The sequence below is a fragment of the Plecotus auritus genome (assembly GCF_963455305.1).
Source record: "Plecotus auritus genome assembly, chromosome: 3".
Lineage (NCBI taxonomy): Eukaryota > Metazoa > Chordata > Mammalia > Chiroptera > Vespertilionidae > Plecotus > Plecotus auritus.
The window spans coordinates 13,530,789-13,554,911 of record NC_137772.1 but is presented as its reverse complement, the minus strand read 5'-3'; the positions used below and the strand labels follow the sequence as shown (position 1 = coordinate 13,554,911).

Sequence of the window (24,123 nt, the reverse complement as noted above, 5' to 3'; positions counted from 1 at the left end):
TGTGATGTGTGTGCATGGTGTATGGTGTGTGGTGTGTGTGGTGTGTGTGTGAGTGTGTGTGTGTGGTGTATGATGTGTGTGTGTGGTATGGTGTGTGTGTGTGGTGTGTGTGTAGAGGAAGGGTGTGGTGTGTGTGTGTGTGTGTGTGTGTGTGTAGATGAAGGGTGTGTGTGTGTGAGTGTGTGTGTGTGTAGTGTATGATGTGTGTGTGTGGTATGGTGTGTGTGTGTGTGTGTGTGTAGAGGAAGGGTGTGGGGTGTGTGTGTGTGTGTGTGTAGAGGGAGGGTGTGGTGTGTGTGTGTGTGTGTGTGTGTGTAGAGGAAGGGTGTGTGTGTGTGAGTGTGTGTGTGTGTAGTGTATGATGTGTGTGTGTGGTATGGGGTGTGTGTGTGTGTGTGTAGAGGAAGGGTGTGGGGTGTGTGTGTGTGTGTGTAGAGGAAGGGTGTGGTGTGTGTGTGTGTGTGTGTGTGTGTAGAGGAAGGGTGTGTGTGTGTGAGTGTGTGTGTGTGTAGTGTATGATGTGTGTGTGTGGTATGGTGTGTGTGTGTGTGTGTGTGTGTAGAGGAAGGGTGTGGGGTGTGTGTGTGTGTGTGTGTGTGTAGAGGGAGGGTGTGGGGTGTGTGTGTGGGGGGCAGGGCAGCCCTGATGCTGTTCCTCGGACCTGTGGGCTTTCCCAGTCCAGACCTGTGGGCTTTCCCAGTCCGGACCTGTGGGCCATCCCAGTCCGGACCTGTGGGCCATCCCAGTCCGGACCTGTGGGCCATCCCAGTCCGGACCTGTGGGCCCTCCCAGTCCGGACCTGTGGGCCCTCCCAGTCCGGACCTGTGGGCCCTCCCAGTCCGGACCTGTGGGCCCTCCCAGTCCGGACCTGTGGGCCCTCCCAGTCCGGACCTGTGGGCCCTCCCAGTCCGGACCTGTGGGCCCTCCCAGTCCGGACCTGTGGGCCCTCCCAGTCCGGACCTGTGGCCATCCCAGTCCGGACCTGTGGGCCCTCCCAGTCCGGACCTGTGGCTATCCCAGCCCGGACCTGTGGGCCTTCCCAGTCCGGACCTGTGGGCCCTCCCAGTCCGGACCTGTGGGCCCTCCCAGTCCGGACCTGTGGGCCCTCCCAGTCCGCAGGCACAGCTGAGGGTGATGGGCTTGCTTGTGCGCACAGGCGACAGGCCTCCGGGAAGGAAATATTTAGGGGCACTTTTCACAAAGCTTCCAGGCTGCGCCTGGGTGGCGGGGAGACATTTGGGCCATTCTGGCTGCAGGGACCCTGCCAGCACCCGCAGAGCGACCGGCCTTCCTGGAGGGGGGAAGTCCGGGAAGACGCCCCGACCTGGAGCAGCTCAGGATGGGGTCCCTGAGCCCTCCCTCCCCACTGGGCCATCAGCGCTGCGCCGCGCCGCTCCGCCAGGGGGCAGGAGAGCTCACACACGGAATTTTAAAAATCCCAAGACTTTTCCCCCAAAACTGTGTTCCTCCTCATGAAACCGAATCCTCCAGCTGTGGCGTCCCAGGCGCCCGCCCCGACCCGCCGGCTCCCGCCCCGAGGCGGCGCCCCTGCCCGCGCCCCGAGCTGTGCGCGCCTCGGACCCGCGGTGCCCAGCGCCTCTGCCCCGACCCTCTGCCCTGAAGATGAAGGTTTGGCTGCTGCTTGGTCTTCTGCTCGTGCACGAAGCGCTAGAGGATGGTGAGTGACTCTTACAGGTCTGAGACCGACGTCAGCGGGGATCCCCACCCTCGTCCTCCCGCCCGCTCTTCCTAACTCCTGGCCTTCGGAGGCTCGGCCCTGGCGCCGCTCCCTGCCTGCCACGTGCACCTGCCCCTCCTAGCAGGGTCTCCCTACCTCCCTTTCCCCACCTTCCCTGGGGGCCCCTGGGCCGGCGGCAGCCACCCCGACCCTTCGGTCCCCGCCAGGAACACTGCCGCGCTCCCGGAAAGCCCGTGGCGGGCAAGCCCCGCATCCCGGCCAGCGCCTGGGCCAGCCCCAGTGTCAACGTGTCGGTCTGGGAGGTGGCAGGACCCGCAGGCGGCTCCCACCTCCGAGCCTCGCATCAGCTCCGGGATCTCTGCTGAGGGCGGGGGCCTCCTGAGCCAGGCAGTGGCTGGTGCTCCTGCGCCCAGCCGCAGCCCTGGGGCTGTGTCCTCTGCCACCTGGGGCTTGTGTCCTGCACGACCTGCCTAAGCCTTACAGCAACTACTTCTGTGGGTGAAACCTCAGAACGAATCCAAATCCACAGCTGTTCTTACACCTCTTATCTGAGCGGATGGGGAAAGGTGAAGCTTACGTACCTTTCCCAACGTGAGCCTGTCCTGGGCCCACCCTGTTTTAAAGACTCACAACCCCAAGGTCAGGCTTTATTTTGATGTGTGTGTGTGTGTGAATGTGTTGTTTATGTCTGTGTCTGTATCCACAGTACTGTCAGCATTTAATTGCCTCGCTGGCTCCGGGGTCCTCAAACTACGGCCCGCGGGCCACATGCGGCCCGCCGAGGACATTTATCCCGCCCAGGACATTTATCCCCCCGAGGACATTTATCCGGCCCGCCGGGTGCCGCTGCCTGTCCTGCTTAGCAGCCAACTCATCCCGGGCCCGCAGTGCACATAGGAATTTGTTCATAGTTTTTTTTTTAAACTATAGTCCGGCCCTCTAACAGTCTGAGGGACAGTGAACTGGCCCCCTGTTTAAAAAGTTTGAGGACCCCTGTGAGTTGATCAGTGTTATGTGTGCAGGACATTGCGCATCTGGGTCCATCCTGGCATCCTGAGCCCTCCCTTGGAATTGCTCAGCCTCAGCCAGTCTTTGCTTAGTTTTGGTTGAAAAGCAGCTTTTGTTGTTATGCAACCTCACGCTGGAGCCAGCTCAACCTGGCTCGCATTTTACCCACCACTCAGCCCTGACCAGTTCCTTTCTTTCCCATGAAACTAGGAGCGTTGGCCAAAAAATACCACATCCTCCTTTGCCAAGTCCAAGATGGTTGTAGGACTTGAAGCTGAGCACGAGGATCCTTAAGCCTGGGGTCTTGATGAATAAAATATAGAGAGTTTTTCTACTCGGGGAAGCAACAGGTACTGACTGTTTGCCCAGAGAGGAGCTGGCGTGAGCTCGCGTTGTAAAATGCGATACGAAACCGCTCCGGGCAGGTCCTGATGTGATCACTAATGTGACGGAAATGCAGTATTTGGTATTCTTTTTTTGAATAAGGGCAGGAGATGGCCAGACAAAATAATTTCAAATAACCCACCCACTTGATTATACAGTTCACCCAAGATGCCTGCCTGAGGCTCAGGAAGAGCGCCAGAGGTTTTTCCCGTCGACTTGTGCCCAGACCATGAGAACGATTGCAAACTGCCTGAATGAATTAGCATTATTTTAGTCAAATGTCACTCATACACGCAATAAACATTTATGAGACCATCAGAGAAAGTTGAACATAGATGAAATCCTTTATAAGAAATAATTGGTACATTTTAGGAATGACAATAGCCACTTGTCTTTGTTTTTAAAGTATCTACTTTAAAGTATAGAGTACCAGGCGTCCTCAAACTACGGCCCACGGGCCACATGCGGCCCGCCGAGGACATTTATCCGGCCCGCCGGGTGCCGCTGCCTGTCCTGCTTAGCAGCCGACTCGTCCCGGGCCCGCAGTGCGCATAGGAGTTTGTTCATAGTTGTTTTTTTTAAACTATAGTCCGGCCCTCCAACGGTCTGAGGGACAGGGAACTGGCCCCCTGTTTAAAAAGTTTGAGGACCCCTGGTATACTATAGACTATGAATAAAATATCGAGCACATAATTAGAAAAGTAAACCTGCCTCGTTAAATTATACAACAGTTTCCCTAAACCTATTACGGATGCCTTTTCTGGTTTGAGTTACAGTGTGGCTGACTGGGGCTGGGAACAGGCCAGTCAGAGTGCCAGGTTCTGATTGGCAGGTTGGGATGTGGGGCATGGCCAAGCCCAGACACAAGGCCATGACTCACTGTATCCCAACGCCTTTCCATGTTTCTGATCACTGCCCGGAGAGGCCGTCTGATAGAGAAAGGCTTCCCTGTGAGCGTGTATTGGGTGTATAGCTGCTCTAACCCAACAACGCGTGCCTGCCTAATTCTGGAATGCTTTAGAGTTTTAGGAGTATCGTTCTTTCTCCTCATGAAGTCATGTCCTTTCTCCTCCAGTTCTGAAATGGCACATATTCCTCTTGTATCATGACAGTGTGTCGTGAAAATAGTTACTGAACAGCCCGAGATCCCACTTAGTCGCCATGGCCCGAAGCACCTGATTGCCAGCTTTTGTATGGAGCACCTGCCACTGTCTTTATTGGTTGGTGCTGCTTTTTTTACGTTAAGAAATATAAAGTCACAGGTACAACTTTTGATCATCTACATATTTTATCTGATGTCAGGAGCAAATGATGAAGGGTAATTGATTTGTGACTGCTGTTTCGTTGATCTCGATCGATGCTGATTTGAACCGGGTCTCACATGGGTTCATTTAGGATCCTGTGAAAAGTTCTCTTTCAGGGAGGACTAAAGAGATTCATTTTGATATGGGGGCAATGCAGCCAGCTCTCTGTAAGGAGAGAAACATTAATGACGATTCTCTATCCGCACTATCATTTTTGTGTCTCAATTTATTCCTTGGAAAGAGAGGGTAAAAATTAGTTCAGAAAAATTTTTTTTTTTTAAATCCTCACCCGAGGACATATTTTTAGCGATAAAGGAAGGGAGAGAGCGGGAGAAAGGAAAAACATCGATGTGAGAGAAACATCGATTGGTTGCTTCCTGTACACGCCCCGACTGGGGATCAAACCCACAACCTAGATATGTGCCCTGACTGAGAATTGAATCCCCAGCCTTTTGGTTTATGGGATAACACTCCATCCAATCAACTGAGCCACCCGGCCAGGGCCAGAAATTCTCACAATGAGAAAAGAATTGTAAAAATTTTCATTGTTGGTAAGTGTAAATCACGAATGTTTTGAAGCATTTAGGATTTTGGCCTATATATTTGACATACAGAATAATCTCTGATCCTTAAACCAGGAAAGAGAAATCTGAGAGCAAGAGAGAGGAGGGAGAGAAGTCCTGGGCATTGAAGGCTTTCCCTGCACAAGGTTGTAAAACCCTTACTTTGTGGTGCTAATGATCTAATGGAGAGGAGAGATGGAAAATAAATAAGTAAAGATTAATTTCAGGAAGTGACAGTGGCATGAAGAATCAATAGTCAGGGTGCATACATTTCCGAGGGCCGCTGTCACAAAGTGCCACAACCAGGTGGCTTAAGACAATAGAAGCTCGTTCCCTCACCGTTCTGGAGGACAGAAATCTGAAATGAAGGTTCAGCAGGGCCATCTCCCTCTGACACTCTGGATTGTACCCTTCCCGGCTCGTCCGGCTTCTGCAGGTAGCCGGTGCTCCTTGGCTTTTAGCTGGATCACTCCAACGTCTACCTCTGTGGTCACTTGGCCGTCTTCAACCTGTATGTTTCTCTTCACATGGCATTTTCGTGTGTGTGTGTGTGTGTGTGTGTGTGTGTGTGTGTGTGTGTTATAAGGACACCAGCATATTGGATTGAAGTTCACCCTAATGAGCTAATCATAACTCGATTATATCTGCAAAGATCCTATTTTCAGATAAGGTCTCATTCACCAGCACCAGGGATTTGGACTTAAGTGTGTCATTTCAGGAACACAATTCACCCTGAAACACCGGGTAAACGGATGGAGAGGGCTGCGGATGAAGTGAGAGTATGGTTGGGAGAGGAGAGGCAGAGGCCTGCCTGGAGGAAGAAGCAAATGCTGCAGGTGTGAGAAAGGAGGCAGGCCCAGCAGCTTCCCAGTGGCCAGTGTGGCTCAAGCACCCTGAGGTCTGAGACAGGACATGGCAAAGCCGTGCAGGGCACAGGAAGACGGGGGGCTTGACTCTAAAATAGATGAACGTCAAGGCGAGTCTTTAGCAGAGGCATGCCCGTCTCTGGTTTATGTTTTCGTATGTTGAAGTGCTTGGGTGGACGCCAGGAGCCTGGACCAATTTAACGGTCTAGGTGAGAAGAGGCTTGGTCTGGGTGGTCACAGTGGATGGAGGGAGGAGAGATGGCTTCAGGGTCTATTTTGAAGGCAGAAAGTCCTCTCCCTGAGGATTTGCTGCTGGATTGGACACGAGCAGGAGAGAAATAAATAATCATGAGTGACTCTGAGGTTTGTGTCCTGAGAAACTGGGGAATAGACTTGCCGTTTACTGATTAAGGGACACTGGGACGGAGGTTCTGAGCGGCACCCAGGGTCAGTGTGGACAACGTCAGCTTGAGCTGCCAGCTAGCTTTCCAAGTGCAGTGCTGAGTAAGCGGTTCTGACCTGGAGTTTAGAGGCAACGTGAGGACAGGAACAGGCAGCTCTCCGCATACGAATGCTGCTAACGCCCAGCGGGCCGTGTGAGGCCACTCAGAGATGGAGTGTCCTTAGCGATGGAGAGGACAAAGCCCCCGGGACTCAGATCAGGCAGGAAGGGAAGAGGAGGAAGGGTTGCCAAGCACACTGAGGAGTTGTCGGTGATGTAGGAGGAACACCCAGCAGTGCCATGTCCTGGGAGCCAAGCAAGTAAAGCTGTTTCAACCAGAGAGTGGTCATTTTCCAGTATGTGTACACACATAGTGAATCACTGCTGTATACCTGAAACTGACATAATGCCATATGTCCATTACCGCCATTTAAAAAAAAAAAAAAGAACAGCAATCAACCCTGTTCTAATGGATATTCTGGAAAAGGTTTCATTCAAAGTAAGGTCTTTACCTTGGAACAGAAGCATGTGATCCCTAGAAATTACTATGTTAAGAAAATGGCACTTTGAGAAATGGTAGGGGGGCGATTTGGAGGAGGGATTCTAGAAGAGAGAAGGGAAGGACAGGCTCTCATCTTTTTTTTTCTTTTCTTTATATTGCATGTCAGTGCCTTCCCATCGGCTCAGCGCTGGTCTTGGAAGTCTCAGTGTCCCTGTGGGTGTTTCACGAGGAATGGAAACATGAGAGTGAGGCATGGCGCTCAGTGTATATAACCCCCGAGCTGCTCAGCACGTTTGCAGTGTGCTGGCTTTGATGCTACTCTCAGGGCAGACCTTCCCCTTCACTGCCTGTGGGGAGAAAACACCAAACAGCTACAGGTCTTGGATGTTAATGATCTGATCTAAGGCGGGGTCAGGGATTCTTCTAGTGAATATATTGTCTCCTCCAGCACGGTTCTAGAGGATTAAAGAGTTAATAGTCAGTTTGTCGAACAAGGGTTCATTGCAATCCTCAGTTCATGCGGAAGAACCACCGTCCGTTTTCCTGCGTTGTAGCCTTTATTCATTCATTCTGGAGATGGGGGTTTTGCCCGGTGTCTCCGCGCTTGGGGAGTCTAATGTAAGCCTTGGGAAAGCATCCCCGGCCCTTCCAGGAAGGGTGTGCTCTCATCCCTGGCATCAAGTTTTGTTTGACTTGGAACTCACTGTCAAAGCCCAGGCACAGAGACAAAGAAACCACTCAGACAATGGGGCTGTGCAGGAGATTTGTGCCAATGAAGGGAAACTGCTGCAGCGTGTTCATCTCTACGTGAACTGAAAGGCAAGGGCATGACCCAGAGGAGACTCTGGACCTGGAGCCAAAGGGTCTGGTTTGTCACCACCTCCTTGGTGACCTGGGCGAACGACTTGGCCTCTGTGGTCTCAGTTTTTCACACCTGTAAACCAGGAAGAATAAGAGCTCCGTTGTCTCCATCACCTGTTTATCATGGAGATCACCATGAGACATTATCATGAGATTACAAAACAAGGAACACTTAACTGGCCCCTTGGGGTCAGACACTGCTCCCAGTATTTAAAACAGTAACTCGTTTATCCCCTACCCCCCACCCCCCGCACCACTAATCCATGAGATCATCGTTATTGCCATATAGTTCTTGATTTACAGATGAGGAATCTGAGGCAGAGAGAGGCTAAGTAACATCCCAAGATCACACAGCTAGTAGGTGGTAGCCAGGACCTGAAGTCAGTAATGATATTTAATGTTTTTTTATTTTTTATTTTATCACCTGTTTCTCTATAAAATGCAGTAGTCTCAAAAAATGCAGTGGTAATGTACTTTCATTTTTATTTACCTACAATATAAATTCTTACATGTTTTAGGCCTTTGAGAAATAATTTACAGAGTTTGGCTGAAGAGTCGTATTCTTTACAAAGTAGATGGGGGATTTGGGAGTCACTCAATCCTAGGACTGTCTGGGTATCTGCAGGGTCACTCACCTGACTCCTTTACCTTAGTGTCATCACCATAAACCACTGACCAATTCCATGGGCAGCCAGCTGGACCAACTATAGTTAGATTGACAGGTGGGCCTGTTTGGTCAAAAGGTTAAATTACTTTGAAGGGATAATAGCACATATTTGGATGCATATTATCCACAATTAGGTCATCCAATGTTCCTGAGTAGGATAGCCGCAGGATCTGACAACTTACAAGTCAGACAAGTTGTGCATGTGCCCTAACTGGGAATTGAACTGTGACCTCCTGGTTCATAGGTCGACCCTCTACCACTAAGCCACGCTGGCCAGGCTGACTCACCTTGTTTTGTCTACTGCCTGGGCCACTGGCATGAGAACTTGTAACACTTGTCATTTTGCATCTCTTGATCACAGTTTCAATGTCTTTGTACTTTGGACCACTCCAAGCCTTTTGTACACTAAGGTAGTACTGGATAGATACATCCATCAAAAAGGGAAAAAGGACTTTCTCCCGACTTATTCCACTTCTTTTAAACAAATGCCTTGTGACTCCCTCAGTTAGCCTTGGTTCCTGTGGTTTATCTGGTCAGAATAATCCTGGATGTTTGTCTACATAGAGTGAGTGAGCACTTGGAATGAGGTTCAGAAGATCTGAGTTCTGCTCTCACTTTCTGCCAGGACCAGCGCTGAGCAATTTATGTAACTTCTCAGGGCCTCCTTCATTTTTTAATCTACAGCATGAGGACTTGACCTCAGTGACCTCGAAGCTCGGGGTCCTGTAAGTTTGGACACTGTGATTCTGTGAGTCTTTGAGATGCGCTGACTGCACAGTCTCCTTCTCATCCTGCTGGGGGCACCAAGCACGTGGCTGCCGAGCTGGGGGGACAGCTGGGATTTCTGGAGCACGGGTTCAGTACTCATTTCTCACTAAACCTTGTGTTCTGTATGGACATTGTCAGCCCCCGGCACACAAAGACGCACTGTCCCCGCTTGTCTTGGGTAAATTTCCTAAAGGTTCAAAATCTTCTGAGTGAGCTTGTGGTACCGGTTGTGTCTCCACTCACTGGAGACAACATTTAAACCAGGGGTCCTCAAACTTTTTAAACAGGGGCCAGTTCACTGTCCCTCAGACCATTGGACGGCCGGACTATAGTTTAAAAAAAAAAAAACTATGAACAAATTCCTATGCGCACTGCGCGCCGGGGACAAGTCAGCTGCTAAGCAGGACAGGCAGCGGCACCTGGCGGGCCGGATAAATGTCCTCGGCGGGCCGCATGTGGCCCGAGGGCCGTAGTTTGAGGATGCCTGAATTTTTTTTTTTTTAATATATTTTTTTTATTGATACTTTACAGAGAGGAAGGGAGAGGGATAGAGAGCTAGAAACATCGATGAGAGAGAAACATCGATCAGCTGCCTCCTGCACACCTCCCACTGGGGATGTGCCCGCAACCAAGGTACATGCCCTTGACCGGAATCGAACCCGGGACCCTTCAGTCCGCAGGCCGACGCTCTATCCACTGAGCCAAACCGGTTTCAGCAAGGATGCCTGAATTTTAAACAGTAGATTCAAACTGAACAATGAACGCCCTGCGATTACAAAGCAGGCACCAGGCCCTGTGAGTGGCTCCTGTCCTGCCATTCCATGTGACCCCTTAGAGAAATAGATTCCCTTTCAGTCATTCATTGTTTTAAAGCTAAAGAGTGAACCAAGAAAACAGTGATTATTGCTGAAAACAATGTTGATATATGAGGAGTGGGGTATTAAAAAGTGATCTGGCCTGGCCGGTGTGGCTCAGCGGTCACGCGTCGACCTGTGAACCAGAAGGTCGTGGTTCAATTCTGGTCCAGGGCAGATGCCCGGGTAGTGGGCTCAGTCCCCAGTAGGGGGCGTGCAGGAGGCAGCTGATCAATCATTCTCTCATCATTGATGTTTCTATCTCTCTTTCCCTCTCCTTTCCTCTCTGGTATCAATAAAAACATATGTTTGCTTTGTAAAGTGATCTGTCTTAGGTGTTAGGTACCCTGGGTGTGTTACTCCTACAGCCCATTGTTCTCTCCTCACGTTTGTACTAGTTACCGGCCAACACCCTCCCAAGAACAAGCGTCCCAAGGAGCCAGGAGAGAACAGAATCAAGCCCACCAACAAAAAGGTGAAGCCCAAGATCCCCAAAACAAAGGACAGGGACTCGGCCGACGACTCAGCGCCCAAGAATCAGTCTATCATGATGCAGATGACGGAGAAAGGGCGCTTCCAGAAGCCGACGGCCACCCTGAGTCTGGCGGCGGGCCAGACCCTGGAGCTTCGATGTAAAGGGAGTAAAATTGGATGGAGCTACCCCGCCTACCTGGACACCTTCAAGGACTCCCGCCTCAGGTGAGCACGCGTGTGCCTTTTATTTTACTTACACTGGGTCAAGGGTTTCTTTCGTATTATTTCTGACATTGACCATTTCACTCTACCAGCTTATAAAAATGGACGCTCAGTGGGCAAAAGACATTGACTTTATTTCTTTGACCAGTTACAAAAAATTACTGCAAATCCTATGAATGGTGGTTAAAACAGTGACATCTTATAGGACGCCATATGACAAATAATTGAAACTGATGCATATAGGTATTTAAGAATGCATATTGTAGAAAATAATGGATCCGATGCTGTATGTTACTTTTTTTCAATCATAATGAAAACAGAAATGAGCTAACAGGACATTCTTAAGAGCAACCTGACTGCATGTTCAACACAGACAAACCCCACCTCCGGTCTGCATCTCCCAATAGGACACCCCCATCCACTCAGCTGCTCAGCCAGAAACCTGGGGAGCATCCTTGCCTTGTCCTCTCCCATCACTCCCCACATCCAGTCAACCACCACGTTCAGCCAATTCAGCTTCCTCATAGCCATAAACCTGTCCTCTTTCCATCTCTGGTGTCATTGCCCCAGTCCCAGCTGGTGTCGTCCCTCCCCACCAAGACCACATACCCCGCTGTGTCCTCCCCCAACTCCTCGCTACAGCCAAAGTGATGTTTAAAAAGTGCTCGTCTGGTCCTGTCACTCCCCTACTCATCACTGGGCGGGTTTCCGCCGCCAGGGATGAAGTCTGACATCCTCACATGACTGCCGAGGCCCTCCCTGCTCTCCGCAGTCTCTCACCAGTCACCTCTCGCCTCTCGATTCGTGTCTCTGCTCTCGCTGGCTGGGTTCCCGGGACATCATCAAGTGCTTCGAGCACTCGGGGCCTTAAAACTTGGCTGTGCCCACTCTCAGCCCCTGTTCACCGGCCAACTGCAGCCTCAGAGTCACTCTCTCTGGGAAGCCCGTGTCAGGCCTCCCTCAGTTTATTCCCGTGGCCCCTGGCATCCTCTTCTGAGAACTCTTTATTTTTTATTCCTGCTTCTTCCTTATTTTTCTAATCTGTGTTTTTCACTGGGACTTAGCTAAGTGCTTGGCCTTTAGTTTTATCTATTGAATGATGGAATGCCAATCTTCCCCCCCTCGTTCTCACACATATACACCTTGGAGAATAAATAAATTAAAATATATGTATACGTAATATCTCTCTATCTAACCTCTGGCATTAAGACCTCTTTTACATTTTATTCTGAAGTTACTCTTCTGGCTTCATGGTGTATAAGAGTGTAGGGTTTTTCTTAAGGGATATTTGGTTGAAGGAGTGGAGGGGGAGAGAATGAAACAGTTTTTCCCACTTTAATCTCCACACTTGAAATAAGTGTGTGTGTGTGTGTGTGTGTGTGTGTGTGTGTGTGTGTCCCTGTTGTCCATCCCCTTAGAACAAATCTGGAACTATTTATTCCCACAAACTTTTTAAATGTCTTAATTTACAAAGTCAAGATTTACACACTTAAAAAAACAACAACAGATGGAGTCATTTAAAATTATTCAGAACATTTAATCTTTGACTTACACAAAGTTCCTAAACCTAGATTATTTGGCCCTTAAAGATTTAATATTTTCTAGAAGTAGCTTCAAAGTTACGTTGGCCAAAATATTCTTGAAAATAGCTTAAGGACTCAAAGTAAAAGGAACATGAATCTGAATGGAAAAGAAATATCCAGTAGCTGAAAAAGCCAATTTCGACTTAACATTAAGTAGCATTCATTCAAAGCACAGTTAGGGCTTTATAAGAAAGTAAAGACAGATGTGGGCCCCCAAGGACTCCACACACACACACACACACAAAAAAAAAAAAACACACACAAAAAAAAACATGTGGAAAATGTGAAAAACACCTAGTCATAACTCTGTATCAAACAACAACCAAAAAAATCACGATTTATTTGACACAAGACATCCAACAAATCGACTCTTGACATCTTTCCCGGAATGCGGGGCCTTTGGGTAGAAGAGAAGCATTCATTCGGTGTTTTCCTTTCCCGGGGAATGAGTTCTTTCCATCGGTCTCACAGCTTTGGGGTTGGAGGCTCCCCAGGTGCATGCCTAACAAAACTTGGTGGTTGTGAGCCGTTTTGGTAGCTTTCTGGAACTAAGTTCACATGCTACCATATTTGTCCAAATGGAATCCTCTGGCCAGAAGGGGAGGTGTGTTATGGACCAGAGAGGTCAGGCTGAGGCACAGCCAGTTTGAAATCCTGTCTTTATCACTAACCAGCAAAGTGGTCTTTGATCAGTAATTTCCCTGGAACCCTGTTTCCTTGTCTGGACTATGGAGATAATAGTACTTATGGTAAGTGCTGCCTGGCCGCTGGTAAATGTTCAGTAAATTATGACTAATGGTTACGAGGCAATGCGTATTTCTCAAGCACAGGGATTCAAAAGACCTTTGGGGACATTTCATTCTGACCAGCACTCACATTAACCAGGGAATTCTGCACAGCTACGTGGCTTCGGATATAGAGGATCCAAGAAAGTGTGTACACTTCTCTCCCACTTTCACTTAATGGATCAATTCTTTGTCATCTGGGACCTGTGTTCATCTTCCCCCTGAAAGTGTAAGCCCCTCCCTAGCCAGTTTGGCTCCGTGGATAGAGCATCGGCCTGGGAACTGAAGGGTCTCGAGTTCAATTCCGGTCAAGGGCACATGCCTGGGTTGTAGGCTTGATCCCCAGTAGGAGGTGTGCAGGAGGCAGCAGATCAATGATTCTCTCTCATCATTGATGTTTCTATCTCTCCCTCTCCCTTCCTTTCTGAAATCAATAAAAATGTATATTAAAAGAAAAAATGAAAGTGTACGCCCCATGAGGGCAAATACCACATCTGTTTGGTTCCTGGTCAGATTCCTAGTACCTGGAACAGTGCCAGCACATACCAGAACTCAGGAAATGGTTTCCTGGTTCCCTCAGGGGTTTAGTGACCCTGTGAGAAGTCAGTTCCTAGTCACATGCCTTAATTCATTCAATATTTAAAGATAATTACACTTAGTGACACTGTTTATTGGAAAGTGTGAAAGCATTTTATATCCAGGGCGCTGTGTCACCTGTATCCATCCCTATTATCTCGGAGTCTGTTGTTGCTTGGCCTTCTGGAGCCATTCATTCGTCAGTTGACCCTCTTTACCCATCCTGACCCCTGTCTTCACTTCTCCTCCTCTTTCTTTCTTAAACTCTTGAACACATCTTAGGTAAGTTACTTTGCCCCCTGTTTTCCTTCACTCCCATTTGGAAATTTCCAGCCCCAGACGAACTTGTTTACCTACTTCCTCTGGAGGCACGTGGACACGGGGCGCTGCTAAGGAAACCAGGCAGCTGGCCGGCGGGTGCCATTGGTTCCTGGTCACCTCACTTGTGCCTGGCAAAGCAGAAGACATTTCTCTAGGGAGCTCACTTTTTTCCTCTTCTGAAATCTCTGATCTCCACCACTCTCACTTTCAGCTAAATGATCCCCTGATTTATTAGAAATTGGGCCCCTAGAACTGTCTTACCTTCCTCTTATTGCATCTCTTTCTTCACTGCTCTCACAGCTTTAGTGGAGAAAGAGTTTGTCCTCTTAACCCAGGCCAAAGTGTCATCTGTGCTCTGGATCTTGTCCTTACAATCTTTCTCAGGAACCTCAAGACATCAGGTATTGCCTTGCTGTTCTGGCTCATCATCCTCCCCTTCTCAAGGGGATTTTCTCCATATCAGGAAACCCCAGCTCAGTCCCACTACCCTCTGGCCACCTTCCTTTCTCTTCTTCCCTTCACAGCCCCTTGGAAGAGTCCCTCTCTGCTTTCATCATCTTATTGTCCTCTCTTAGCCACTCTTCAACTACTGCACCTGGCGCCTGCTCCTGCTCCACATGCATTCATCACCCCAGTCAAGGTCACTAAGTCCAGAGCTCACTTTCAGTTCCCTATGGCTGCTCCAGTAGGTCCATCCGCAGAAGGGAACACTCTCCTCTTGGCTTGCACAATGCTGTATTCTTCTGGTTTTCTTTCTGCCTCGCCGGCCTCTCCGCAGTATCCTTCCCCAGCTTCACATCCTCCGCTGTTCCAGCTGTTAAATGTTGGTTCTGTGCCGTCTTCTCTTCTCACTGCCTGCTGCCAAATGCCCTTCATCTGTCATAGGTTAGATTAAATGTTTCTTCTAGGCTCTAGACCAGGGGTCCTCAAACTTTTTAAACAGGGGGCCAGTTCACTGTCCCTCAGACCGTTGGAGGACCGGACTATAGTTTAAAAAAAAAACTATGAACAAATTCCTATGCGCACTGCGGGCCCGGGACGAGTCGGCTGCTAAGCAGGACAGGCAGCGGCACCCGGTGGGCTGCATAAATGTCCTCGGCGGGCCGCATGTGGCCCGCGGGCCGTAGTTTGTGGACTCCTGCAGCTGAACTCTCCCACTGCCTGCTCACCCGCCTGGACCTTTCAGGAGCCTTTTTCTAAATGAAACCACCTGACACTGAGCTCTTGGTCTTCTGCACACCTGGTCCTCCTCCTGTGGCCTTGAACTGATGACTGGCACTAATTAGATCCAGTTGTCCTTGATCAGAGGCCTGGGACTCACCTTGGACACTGCCCTTTTACCTCCAATCAGCCCCCAGGCCCTAATGGTGCTGCTGTTTAACTCTTTCTTGAATCTCCCCCACTTCTTTCCACCACAGCAGCAATAACCCGAATCTCTCACTTACAGTAATCCAATCTAATAAAGAGGGAATATGCAAATTGACAGTCACGCCATAACAAGATGGCTATGCCCATAGCAGAGACAAGGATTCTGTAACACAAGATGGCTACACCTACAGCAGAGGCTGAGTTCCCGTAACGAGCCTTAATGAGCAATCAGCAAGGACCTGAGGCTGCATGGTGCTGGGCCGGGGCAGGGGACCTGAGGCTGTGCTCCCATTCTGGTGGGGCTTGACAGGGGACCTCAAGGTGCACCCCCCGGCCCAGGCTGGGAGACCTCAGGCCGTGCCCCCCGCCCTGGCACTGGGCCAGGCAACCTGAGGCCACGCCCCCCCCCCCCCCCCCACACCTGGCAGGGCTTGACGGGAGTAGGGCCGGCTGGGTCTGGATCTAGCCCAATGGGGGTGAGGCCGGCTGGGTCTGGGTCTCGCGCAATTTCAAGGCACACATGGGTGAGTGGGGACTTGACTCTGGTTCCCATGGCGCGCCCCAGACTCTGACAAGGAGGAAGATTTTCATATACATTTTACTAATTTTCATTCATCTCTGACACTTCTATTATAGAGAAGGGGCAAATAGCAATATTAAAATATTTCCTCTAATTAATTCCCTTTTAATGTGCACGAATTTCGTGCACCGGGTCACTAGTAATCACATAACTGCCTCCCTGCACCAAAGCCCTAACCTGACCTCAGTCCTCCACAGAGTATTGAGGTCTTTCACAGAGCTCATCTGGTGCTGTCATTTTTCTACATCAAACCCTTCAGTGGAGCAATTCTGCTGCCCTTAGAATAAAGTTCAAACTCCTAACATGGCCCAAAGGCCATGCATAGTCCAGCCCCTGCCTTTGCCTTCTGCTCCATTTCATTTCAACACACTGGAATAACTGTGCTCCATCCTGCAGATCCAGACCTGCCACATCCTTAGTGAGAACTCCTTGCTCCCGGACCTCACTTCCACTGGCCCCCGTTACATATCCTCGCTGCGCACTGATCATCAATGGTGCAATTACCATGTCCTCCCTCATTGATGTTGGTGTCCCTCTGTAGGCTGAAAGCTTGGCAGAGATGTCTGTTTATGCATTGGTGCTTCCCCAGCACCCAGCATGCTGCAGGTCCTCCACTGGAGTTTCAGGGAGAGCATGGTGCTGGGCCACTGAGCCTAGAGTTGGTCTTCAGTCAGGGCCCTGTGATCATGAGACCTGTGTCTCTGAACTTTAGAGATGAAAGGGACTTTAGTGTGTATCATGCTTACGCCCCTCTTTCTAACAAATGAGGACACTGAGAACCAGAAGGGATAGACAGCTGGTCCAGAGAGACAGACTGGTGAGGGGCAGCCTGAGTCCTAAACTGTGCCCTCCTGCTCAGGTGCTCCGAGTGTGGCTAGTGGCATAGTGCAGACCAAAGAACACGCTTGGCTTCATGAAGGTAGCAGCTTCAGGGAAGATAGATGTGTTGTCTACTTTTGTTGTTGTTGTTCCTTGGGTACTAGACTAACAAATCTGATTTCTACAGTTAAGCTTCAAAACAGAAATAAAATTCTTCTCCAGGGTGGTGGGTTGAAAGTGGCTGAAATTTCACATTGATTTCAGATGTTTTGGACACGAGGTGTTAAAACATTACTGTGGCTGTTGAGAAAGGGGAGCTCTTATAGAAGGCTGTCAGTGATGCCCACCCTAGAAGTGATGCGTGCCTTCTGGTTCTTCAGCCTCATTCTGTGGTGTTTTCTTTTGCCTTGGCAAACCTATGTCATTAGATGACCACGAGATGGCAGTGTTCAGTTGTCTTCCTTTCGCCAGTAAAAAAGCATTTCAAATGAGGGCAGACTGGGTAAAAAAATTGCACACTTGTGTTTATGGTTCTTTCAGCCTTTTAGCCCACTCAGTGGTCACAGTTTAGAGTTATATTTTAAGCAACATAGAATTCAACTTCCCAACAAACAAATTAAAAACGGCATGGGCATGTGTCAGATTATGTACCCTGAGTACTGCTGGTCTGCCCAGAGCACTGGGCCCCTTGACTGGCTTAGTTGGTTCCTCAGTGGCCACAGTAAAAACTGATTCATATTTTTATTCCAGACTCAGTATATCCCAATCACACAGATCTCCATTCTCTTCTTTTTAAAAAAAATATTTTTTTATTGATTTCAGAGAGGAAGGGAGAGGGAAAGAGAGATAGAAACATCAATGATGAGAAAGAATCATTGATTGGCTGCCTCCTGCAGGGCCCCTACTGGGGACCAGGCCCACAACATAGGCATGTGCCCTTGACCGGAATCGAACCCAGGACCCTTCAGTCCGCAGGCTGATGCTCTGTCCACTGAGCCTAGCTGGCTAGGGCTCTCCATTCTCTTCTGAGATCAGAAAGAGAGTGAGGATACTTTTCTGACAATAATTATTAGTATTGATTATATATATTTTACCACTCATTGAATGCTTACTGACTCCTCTGCCTCATCCCCTTTCTGTTCTCCCATTTGGCTTCCATCTTCCCACCCTCCCTTATTTTATGTTGTTCTTCTTTTCCAACAAGTGTTTATTTTAGCATCTATTGCCGTCACAGTCCTGTGCTATGTGGATGCTGGAGATACGATAGTGAGCACGACAGACACGACCTCAATAGCTATAGAGCTTTTATTCTTGTGGGAAGACAGACTGTTTAATAAGCAATATTGATACATAGCTGTGTGAGTGCCTTGCTAGCAAAAGTACAGGGTCAGGGAGGAGAAAACTCGAGCTAATGTCTGAAGGTAGAGCGTTAACCAGCTAAAGAAGGGGATGGGAACCCAGCCAGCATGGCTCAGTGGTTGAGCGTCAATCTATGAATCGGGAGGTCACGGTTCGATTCCCAGTCAGGGCACATGCCCAGGTTGTGGCCTCAATCTACATTAGGAGTATGCAGGAGGCAGCCAATCATTGATGTTTCTATCTCTCTCTCTGAAATCAATAAAAATATATTTTTTAAAAAAGAAGGGGATGGGAGAAGAAATGTAAAAAAATTCCAGAAGGAGGGAACAGCATGAGGAACTGCCTAGAGCTGGAGCATTGAGGGTGTGTGAGGGAGATGCTCTAGGTTGTGGAGGAGGAAGAGATGACCAAGTAGAGATGATGTTGGAGATAAGCCAGAGTCAAAACATGGGAGGCTTTGTCAACCATGATGAGGAATTCAGAGTGAAACTAAGGTCAATTATGAGTCACTGACTTGAAGCCTTTATGTGTAGACGAACATAGAAAGTACAGAGGGATATACACCACAGTGTGAGGGCTATTACTTCTCACAGCCTTTAGGAGCGAGACAGCGCCCCTTCCCTGTCTCAGGTGTACCCATCTCTCTTCATGTGTCCCACCCCCGATTTCCACACGCTGGGGTCTGTAGACATATTCTTGGACCCAAGTTTCTTTACAAGAATTTTTTTAATGTTGCTCTTATTTTGTTGATAATATAAAAAACATTGATATAAGAATATTCTGGACCATCTGGTCAACCTCTACTGGGCGATCAACACAATCCATTTCCATCTTCTCTGGAAACATTTTGTTTCTTCAATCTCATCACAGCACATGTCCTGAGCTTACGCGCAGCAGGAGATTCTTGGCACAATGCAGAGCCAGGGAGGGAGATCAGAAGAGACTTAGAATTAGTGGCCCGGACGATGGCTTACCTGTAAATCACTGTTGAGTACGAAGAAGGAGACATTGGAGATTTAAGCAAGGTTGTTAGTAAGCAACATCACAGATGTAAAAGCAAGCTGGGGTGACGTGTGGTAGTCAAGAACCCCGGCTCTGCGCCTAGAAAGTCCGGGTGCAGGCATTGTCTTTCAGGATGCTCTTGTGGTGTCTGGGGGAGGTTAGCATTTTTCAGTCAAGAACTGTGCGTTCAGAGTGGGTGGGGCCGGAGGTCTTTGATGGCTGGTCCCCCTGAAAACAATAACCAGCTTCTGGAGAGAAGGGAGGGTGCCTGGGTTTCCACTTGGCCACAGTTGGCACCAGCTTTCTCCACCCACAGACAACACAAAGGGCGGGTGGGCGAGGAAGTGGGCGAGGAAGCAGGCAGCGGGCGGCAGGCCAGTCCAACCCTGCGCCCCAGCACCGGGAGGGGCGTGGTCTGGGACCATTTTAAAAGAAAAAGAGAAAGCTATTAAGAAGTGTTTATCAACAGAATTCTTCTGTTGAGCAAGAACCTATACAGACTTCGGTAAATATTATTGGTCATGCTCTGGTATTATACTAAGGAAGATGTCTTTTTCTTTCCAATTTATTTTACTTTGCTCAAATATATACGTGTGTGTGTGTGTGTGTGTATGTGTGTACATATATATGTATACATATGTAATTAGCCATTTTAACCATTTTTAAGTGAACAGTTCGGTGGCAGTATGTTCACACTGTTGTACAGGTGTCTTTAATTCAAGCTCACTTCCCGTCAAAGCTCATTTTACTTTATTTTCTGAGCAGAACAAATGAAGACAGTGAGTTCCCAGGAGAGTCCTCTCCCTTTGTCTTCCTCCTTCCCTGGAGGTGCCGTTGGGGTCCAATTTGCGTTGGGAAATCAAAAGCAGCCACCAAACTGTTACTTACCTTCAGATGGATTTCTACCCCAGAAAACAGTGGAATTAAAAATAAGTAACTTATCCTGCCCTGAAGGGAGAGCTCTCTGTACCCAGACTCCGTGGCACCAGAGGCAGGTCCTCCAGCAGTTCCGTAGATGGCCACGTGGGGGCGGCAGGATGCGAGCCCTCTTAGGTGTGCGAGACCTCCTGGCAGTGCTCAGGTTAGGGTTAGGGTTAGGGTTAGGGTTAGTTAAAAACAAAACGGTGCCCTGTATTTGTAATAATTTGTGTGATTTAAAGTAGCTCCAAAGGCTTTTAATTTTAATTGGCTCAGTTCCGCTCAGGATTGGGTGGGGGAGGCAGTAATGCACCCAGCCTCTTGTGCTGTTGTCAGGATAGATGAGGTCATGCAAGGAAAGCATTGGCACACGTGGTAAGCCATGTCAACAAAGATGCGCTATTTTTATTCACAATGCTGTACCCGAGGGAGGGGACTCACAAGAAAACAGCCAGATCTTTAGGAGTATTTTTATTTTTTAATTGAGGTATAATTGACATATGCCATTATATTAATTTCAGGTACACATTAGGTGATGATTCAATATTTGTATATATTGCAAAATGACAACCACAATAAATCTATTTGACACCTGTCACCTCACATAGTTACAATTTTTTTCTCACGATGAGAAATTGTAAGACCTACTCTCTTAGCAACTTTCAAATATGCACTACAGTACTATAGTCACCACACCATGCATTACATTCCCAGAACGTATTTGTTTTATAACCAGATGGCTGTACCTTTTCTCTTCCTTCATCTCTTTTGTATACCCAACACCCCTCCCTCTGGCACTACCAAACTGTTCCCTGTATTTATAACCTTGGTGCTTTTGTTTTTCCCTTTTAGATTCCACATGTAAGTGAGATCATATAGTATTTATCTCTCTCTCTCTCTCTCTCATTTATTGCACTTAGCATCATGCCTTCGAAGTCCATTGCTGTTGTCACAAATGTCAAGGTTTTTTCATTCTTATGGCTGAGGCAGAATCATTCTGTTGTACACCCCAAGCACCACACACAAAGTATATATGTGGGTGAGGTCTGGGATTTAATGTGCAAATATGAAAATGGGTGTTATTGTAGCATGATAATTCTTTTGCCAAGTACTTAAATACACAAAATGCAAATAAAACAATTTTGCAAGTTATGTCAGGAGAGGAAGTGAAAAACACAGGAGGAAAGAATAAGCTATAAAATGGAAAATGCTATGTCTACTAGTATGTCACTGCATAAAATGGCACATTATAAAAAACAGCAAAACTAAGATGTCAGAGCTTTGCCTCCAGTCTGGGTTCAGCTGCCTGAATAGCAACCTGCAGCCCATGGGGCGGCTGTGTGTGGGTGAGTGAGACGTCACTGCCCTCGGGAATCTGCCCAGGACTTCAGGTGTCACCCCCACACACACTCCCAACTCCCCGCCATCAACACTGTTCACTCTGCTTTGTCACTTGCGCTTTACTTTTCAGACGTTTTGTTCAGATTGCCTTTTGGACTTGATCTTGACTTTGTCTTATTGCCTAAAGCCCTCCTCCCAACCCCATCCTACTTCTCAGCCCCCGGGTCCAGTCTGGTATCTCACTTGCCTGGGAGGAGAGGTCAGTGCTTTCACTTCCCTGATAACCTTGCTCTTCTTTATGAACTTGACTTAGTAGCTGGGACAAGGCAGGGCATGGGACCTTGTGTATCAACCAAAATAGATATAAGAGAATGTGCATGTATTTCATAGGTGGCCCATGGAATGGCATGAGCTATGGCATCAGCAGGTGGGCATCCTGGGGGAAGAGGCAGGGAACAGCAGCTGTCCATATAAGAGCAGGAGGGGTGACCATGACAAGTGTGTCACAACTTGAGACTAATAGGCACTCAGAGATTAATAGATTAAAGGGGTTCAGCAGAGTGCATGCCAGCTAGAGTGACTGTTAGCCTAATTTATGTAGAAAGACAGTCTATTGGGTCAGAAAGGTAAATGTGAGAAAACCAGACGTGGTCCTGCCTACCAGTGGCTTTGGAACAAATGACACACACGCCAGATACAATTACAGAGCAACAATGGACAGCTTGTGGTCAAGTGCGAGTGCGCGGGGGCTGACGGGAAGAGAGAAGGCTGCTGTCAGTATGGGCTAGAAAGACACTGGTTCATTGAGTGATTGATTACCTAATCACAGGAGACGGGCCCTGAAGATCAGATGATGAGATATGGAAAGAAGAGCCAAGGAGAGGCCATAAACATTCCCCAAGAGATTGCCAGGTGCCATCCACGTGGGGACCCACTAATCTGGCCTGGACCCTGCATTTTACAGACGATTAGGTTAGACCCACAGGGCTCAGGGGTGTTCTCAAGTTTGTACAGCTTTTAGTAAAAGTAGCCTAGACTTGAACCTAATTTTCAAGCCCCCTCCAGTCTCAAGAAAGCAGTCTATTTCTTTAGGTGTCTGATGTTTGTTCAGAAGGTTGACCATCCAAGTAACATTAGTATTTGTGGGCACTTGGAGAATGTTGGCAAGATAGGAGGTTCGGGAGATCTCTCTCTGTTTTGAATGCATGGTGCCAGGTGTGAGTGGGGCCCCGCCTCTGCATTCACTGTTATCACTTGGCCTCAGCGCACTCACTGGCCGTGTGCCAGCCCATTGGTAACACACCGCTTGTTTCCCTAACAAGGGTGGTGGTGGCTTGCTCCATTGTCCTCTGTCACTCCTCTTCCAAGGCCTGTTCTTCCCCAGTGTGGCCGTGAGCACTGGGGGAGGGGAAGGTGGGTGTCTATTTCTTTTGAGCTGTGTGAATGGGCTTATTCTATCTAGTAAGATTAGAATTGCCAAAAATGTAATGTGAGTCTTTAATATAAAGAACCCCCATACATCAGAATCATATGGTTGCCAAGTTTGAAAGATGACTTTTTAAAAATTACATTGACAACAATGATTTCCTTATTTCTGTGAGTTTCTCTACATCTACTAAGCTGTATCTTAGCATCACCCGTGAACTGGCTCTGTGATCCTGGGGGAGCCACTTGATCTCTGTAATAGGAGGGATCCAACCAGATGGTCTCTAAAGTACCTTCTAGCTCCAAAATGATTATTGGCATTTGTACTTCATTCACTTAGATGACACGGGGGCCAAGGAGTGAGAGCTCTTGGACAAATTATTCAGCTCAGTTTCACTCACTGAATTTTGTTTTGTTCTGCTCACAGTCACCTATAACTGTTGTCTGCATAGCATTATACCATGCAGAAGGCTATGGGTAATACAGGCAGGAATAAGACATGGTTCCTTCTTGGAAAGGAATCATTTTACCAGAGACATATAACAGGGAGTTGAAAAAGTCACACAAGACAGCAGATAGATAGGCAGAGAGATAGTTAGATAGATAGATAGATAGATAGATAGATAGATAGATAGACAGACAGGTGATAGATAGATCTCTAAGATTTGTGATAAAGACATTAAGTGCTGGGTGTGAGAAGCTTAGATCTCACACCCCAATAGCACCTAACATTTCGGTGCTTTTTCTGTGCCAGCATCCTTCTAGGATCTTATGCAGTTATTAACTAACTAGAGGCCTGGTGCACGAAATTCGTGCACAGGTGGGGTCCCTAGGCTGGGCCGGCGATCAGGGCCTATTGGGGCCATCTTGCCCAGGGCCTGGGGGCCTGCCAGATGCTGGCCAGGGCCTGGGGGCCTGCCAGCCGCTGGACGGGGCCTGCTGGCCACTGGATGGGGACTGCTGGATGGGGGGAGTGGAGGGGGGAGGGACTGTGGGAGGTTGGCTGGCTGTGGGAGGTTGGCTGTGGGAGCACACTGACCACCAGGGGGCAGTTCCTGTGTGAGCATCTGCCCCCTGGTGGTCAGTGCACGTCGTAGTGACAAGTCGTTCTGGTCATTCGGAGGTAATGGTCGCTTAGGCTTTTATATATATAGATTTCATTCTCATAATAACCCTGCAAGGTAGGGACTATTATTATCTTCCTGTCTCAGATGAGGAAACTGGGCATGATAAGATTAAATAATGTGTTAATAATGGTCACCAAGCCAGTCGTGTAGAGACAGGATTTGAATCAAGGAAACCAGACTCTTGAATGAATGCTCTTAACCCCTGTTTTCCAAATGCCAGCGGACAGAAAAGCTCTCCCTGAGGACGGAACTCTGAAGAACAACCAGGTACAGGCCAGATGGGAAAAGAAGAGAGCCTTTGAGAG

At 48.4% G+C, this 24,123-nt stretch overlaps 1 protein-coding gene across 1 annotated transcript in view; it reads left to right on the top strand.

The window, feature by feature from the left end:
- The first annotated feature begins 1,411 nt into the window (after positions 1 to 1,411).
- The window catches only part of PDGFRL (platelet derived growth factor receptor like), a 41,269-nt gene continuing 18,557 nt past the window's right edge, over positions 1,412 to 24,123 (top strand). Inside the window, exons 1-2 of the mRNA XM_080661414.1 lie at positions 1,412 to 1,678; positions 10,317 to 10,617. Coding sequence (XP_080517540.1) covers positions 1,624 to 1,678; positions 10,317 to 10,617 — 356 coding nt within the window. The 5' untranslated portion in view covers positions 1,412 to 1,623. The remainder of the gene's footprint in view (positions 1,679 to 10,316; positions 10,618 to 24,123) is intronic.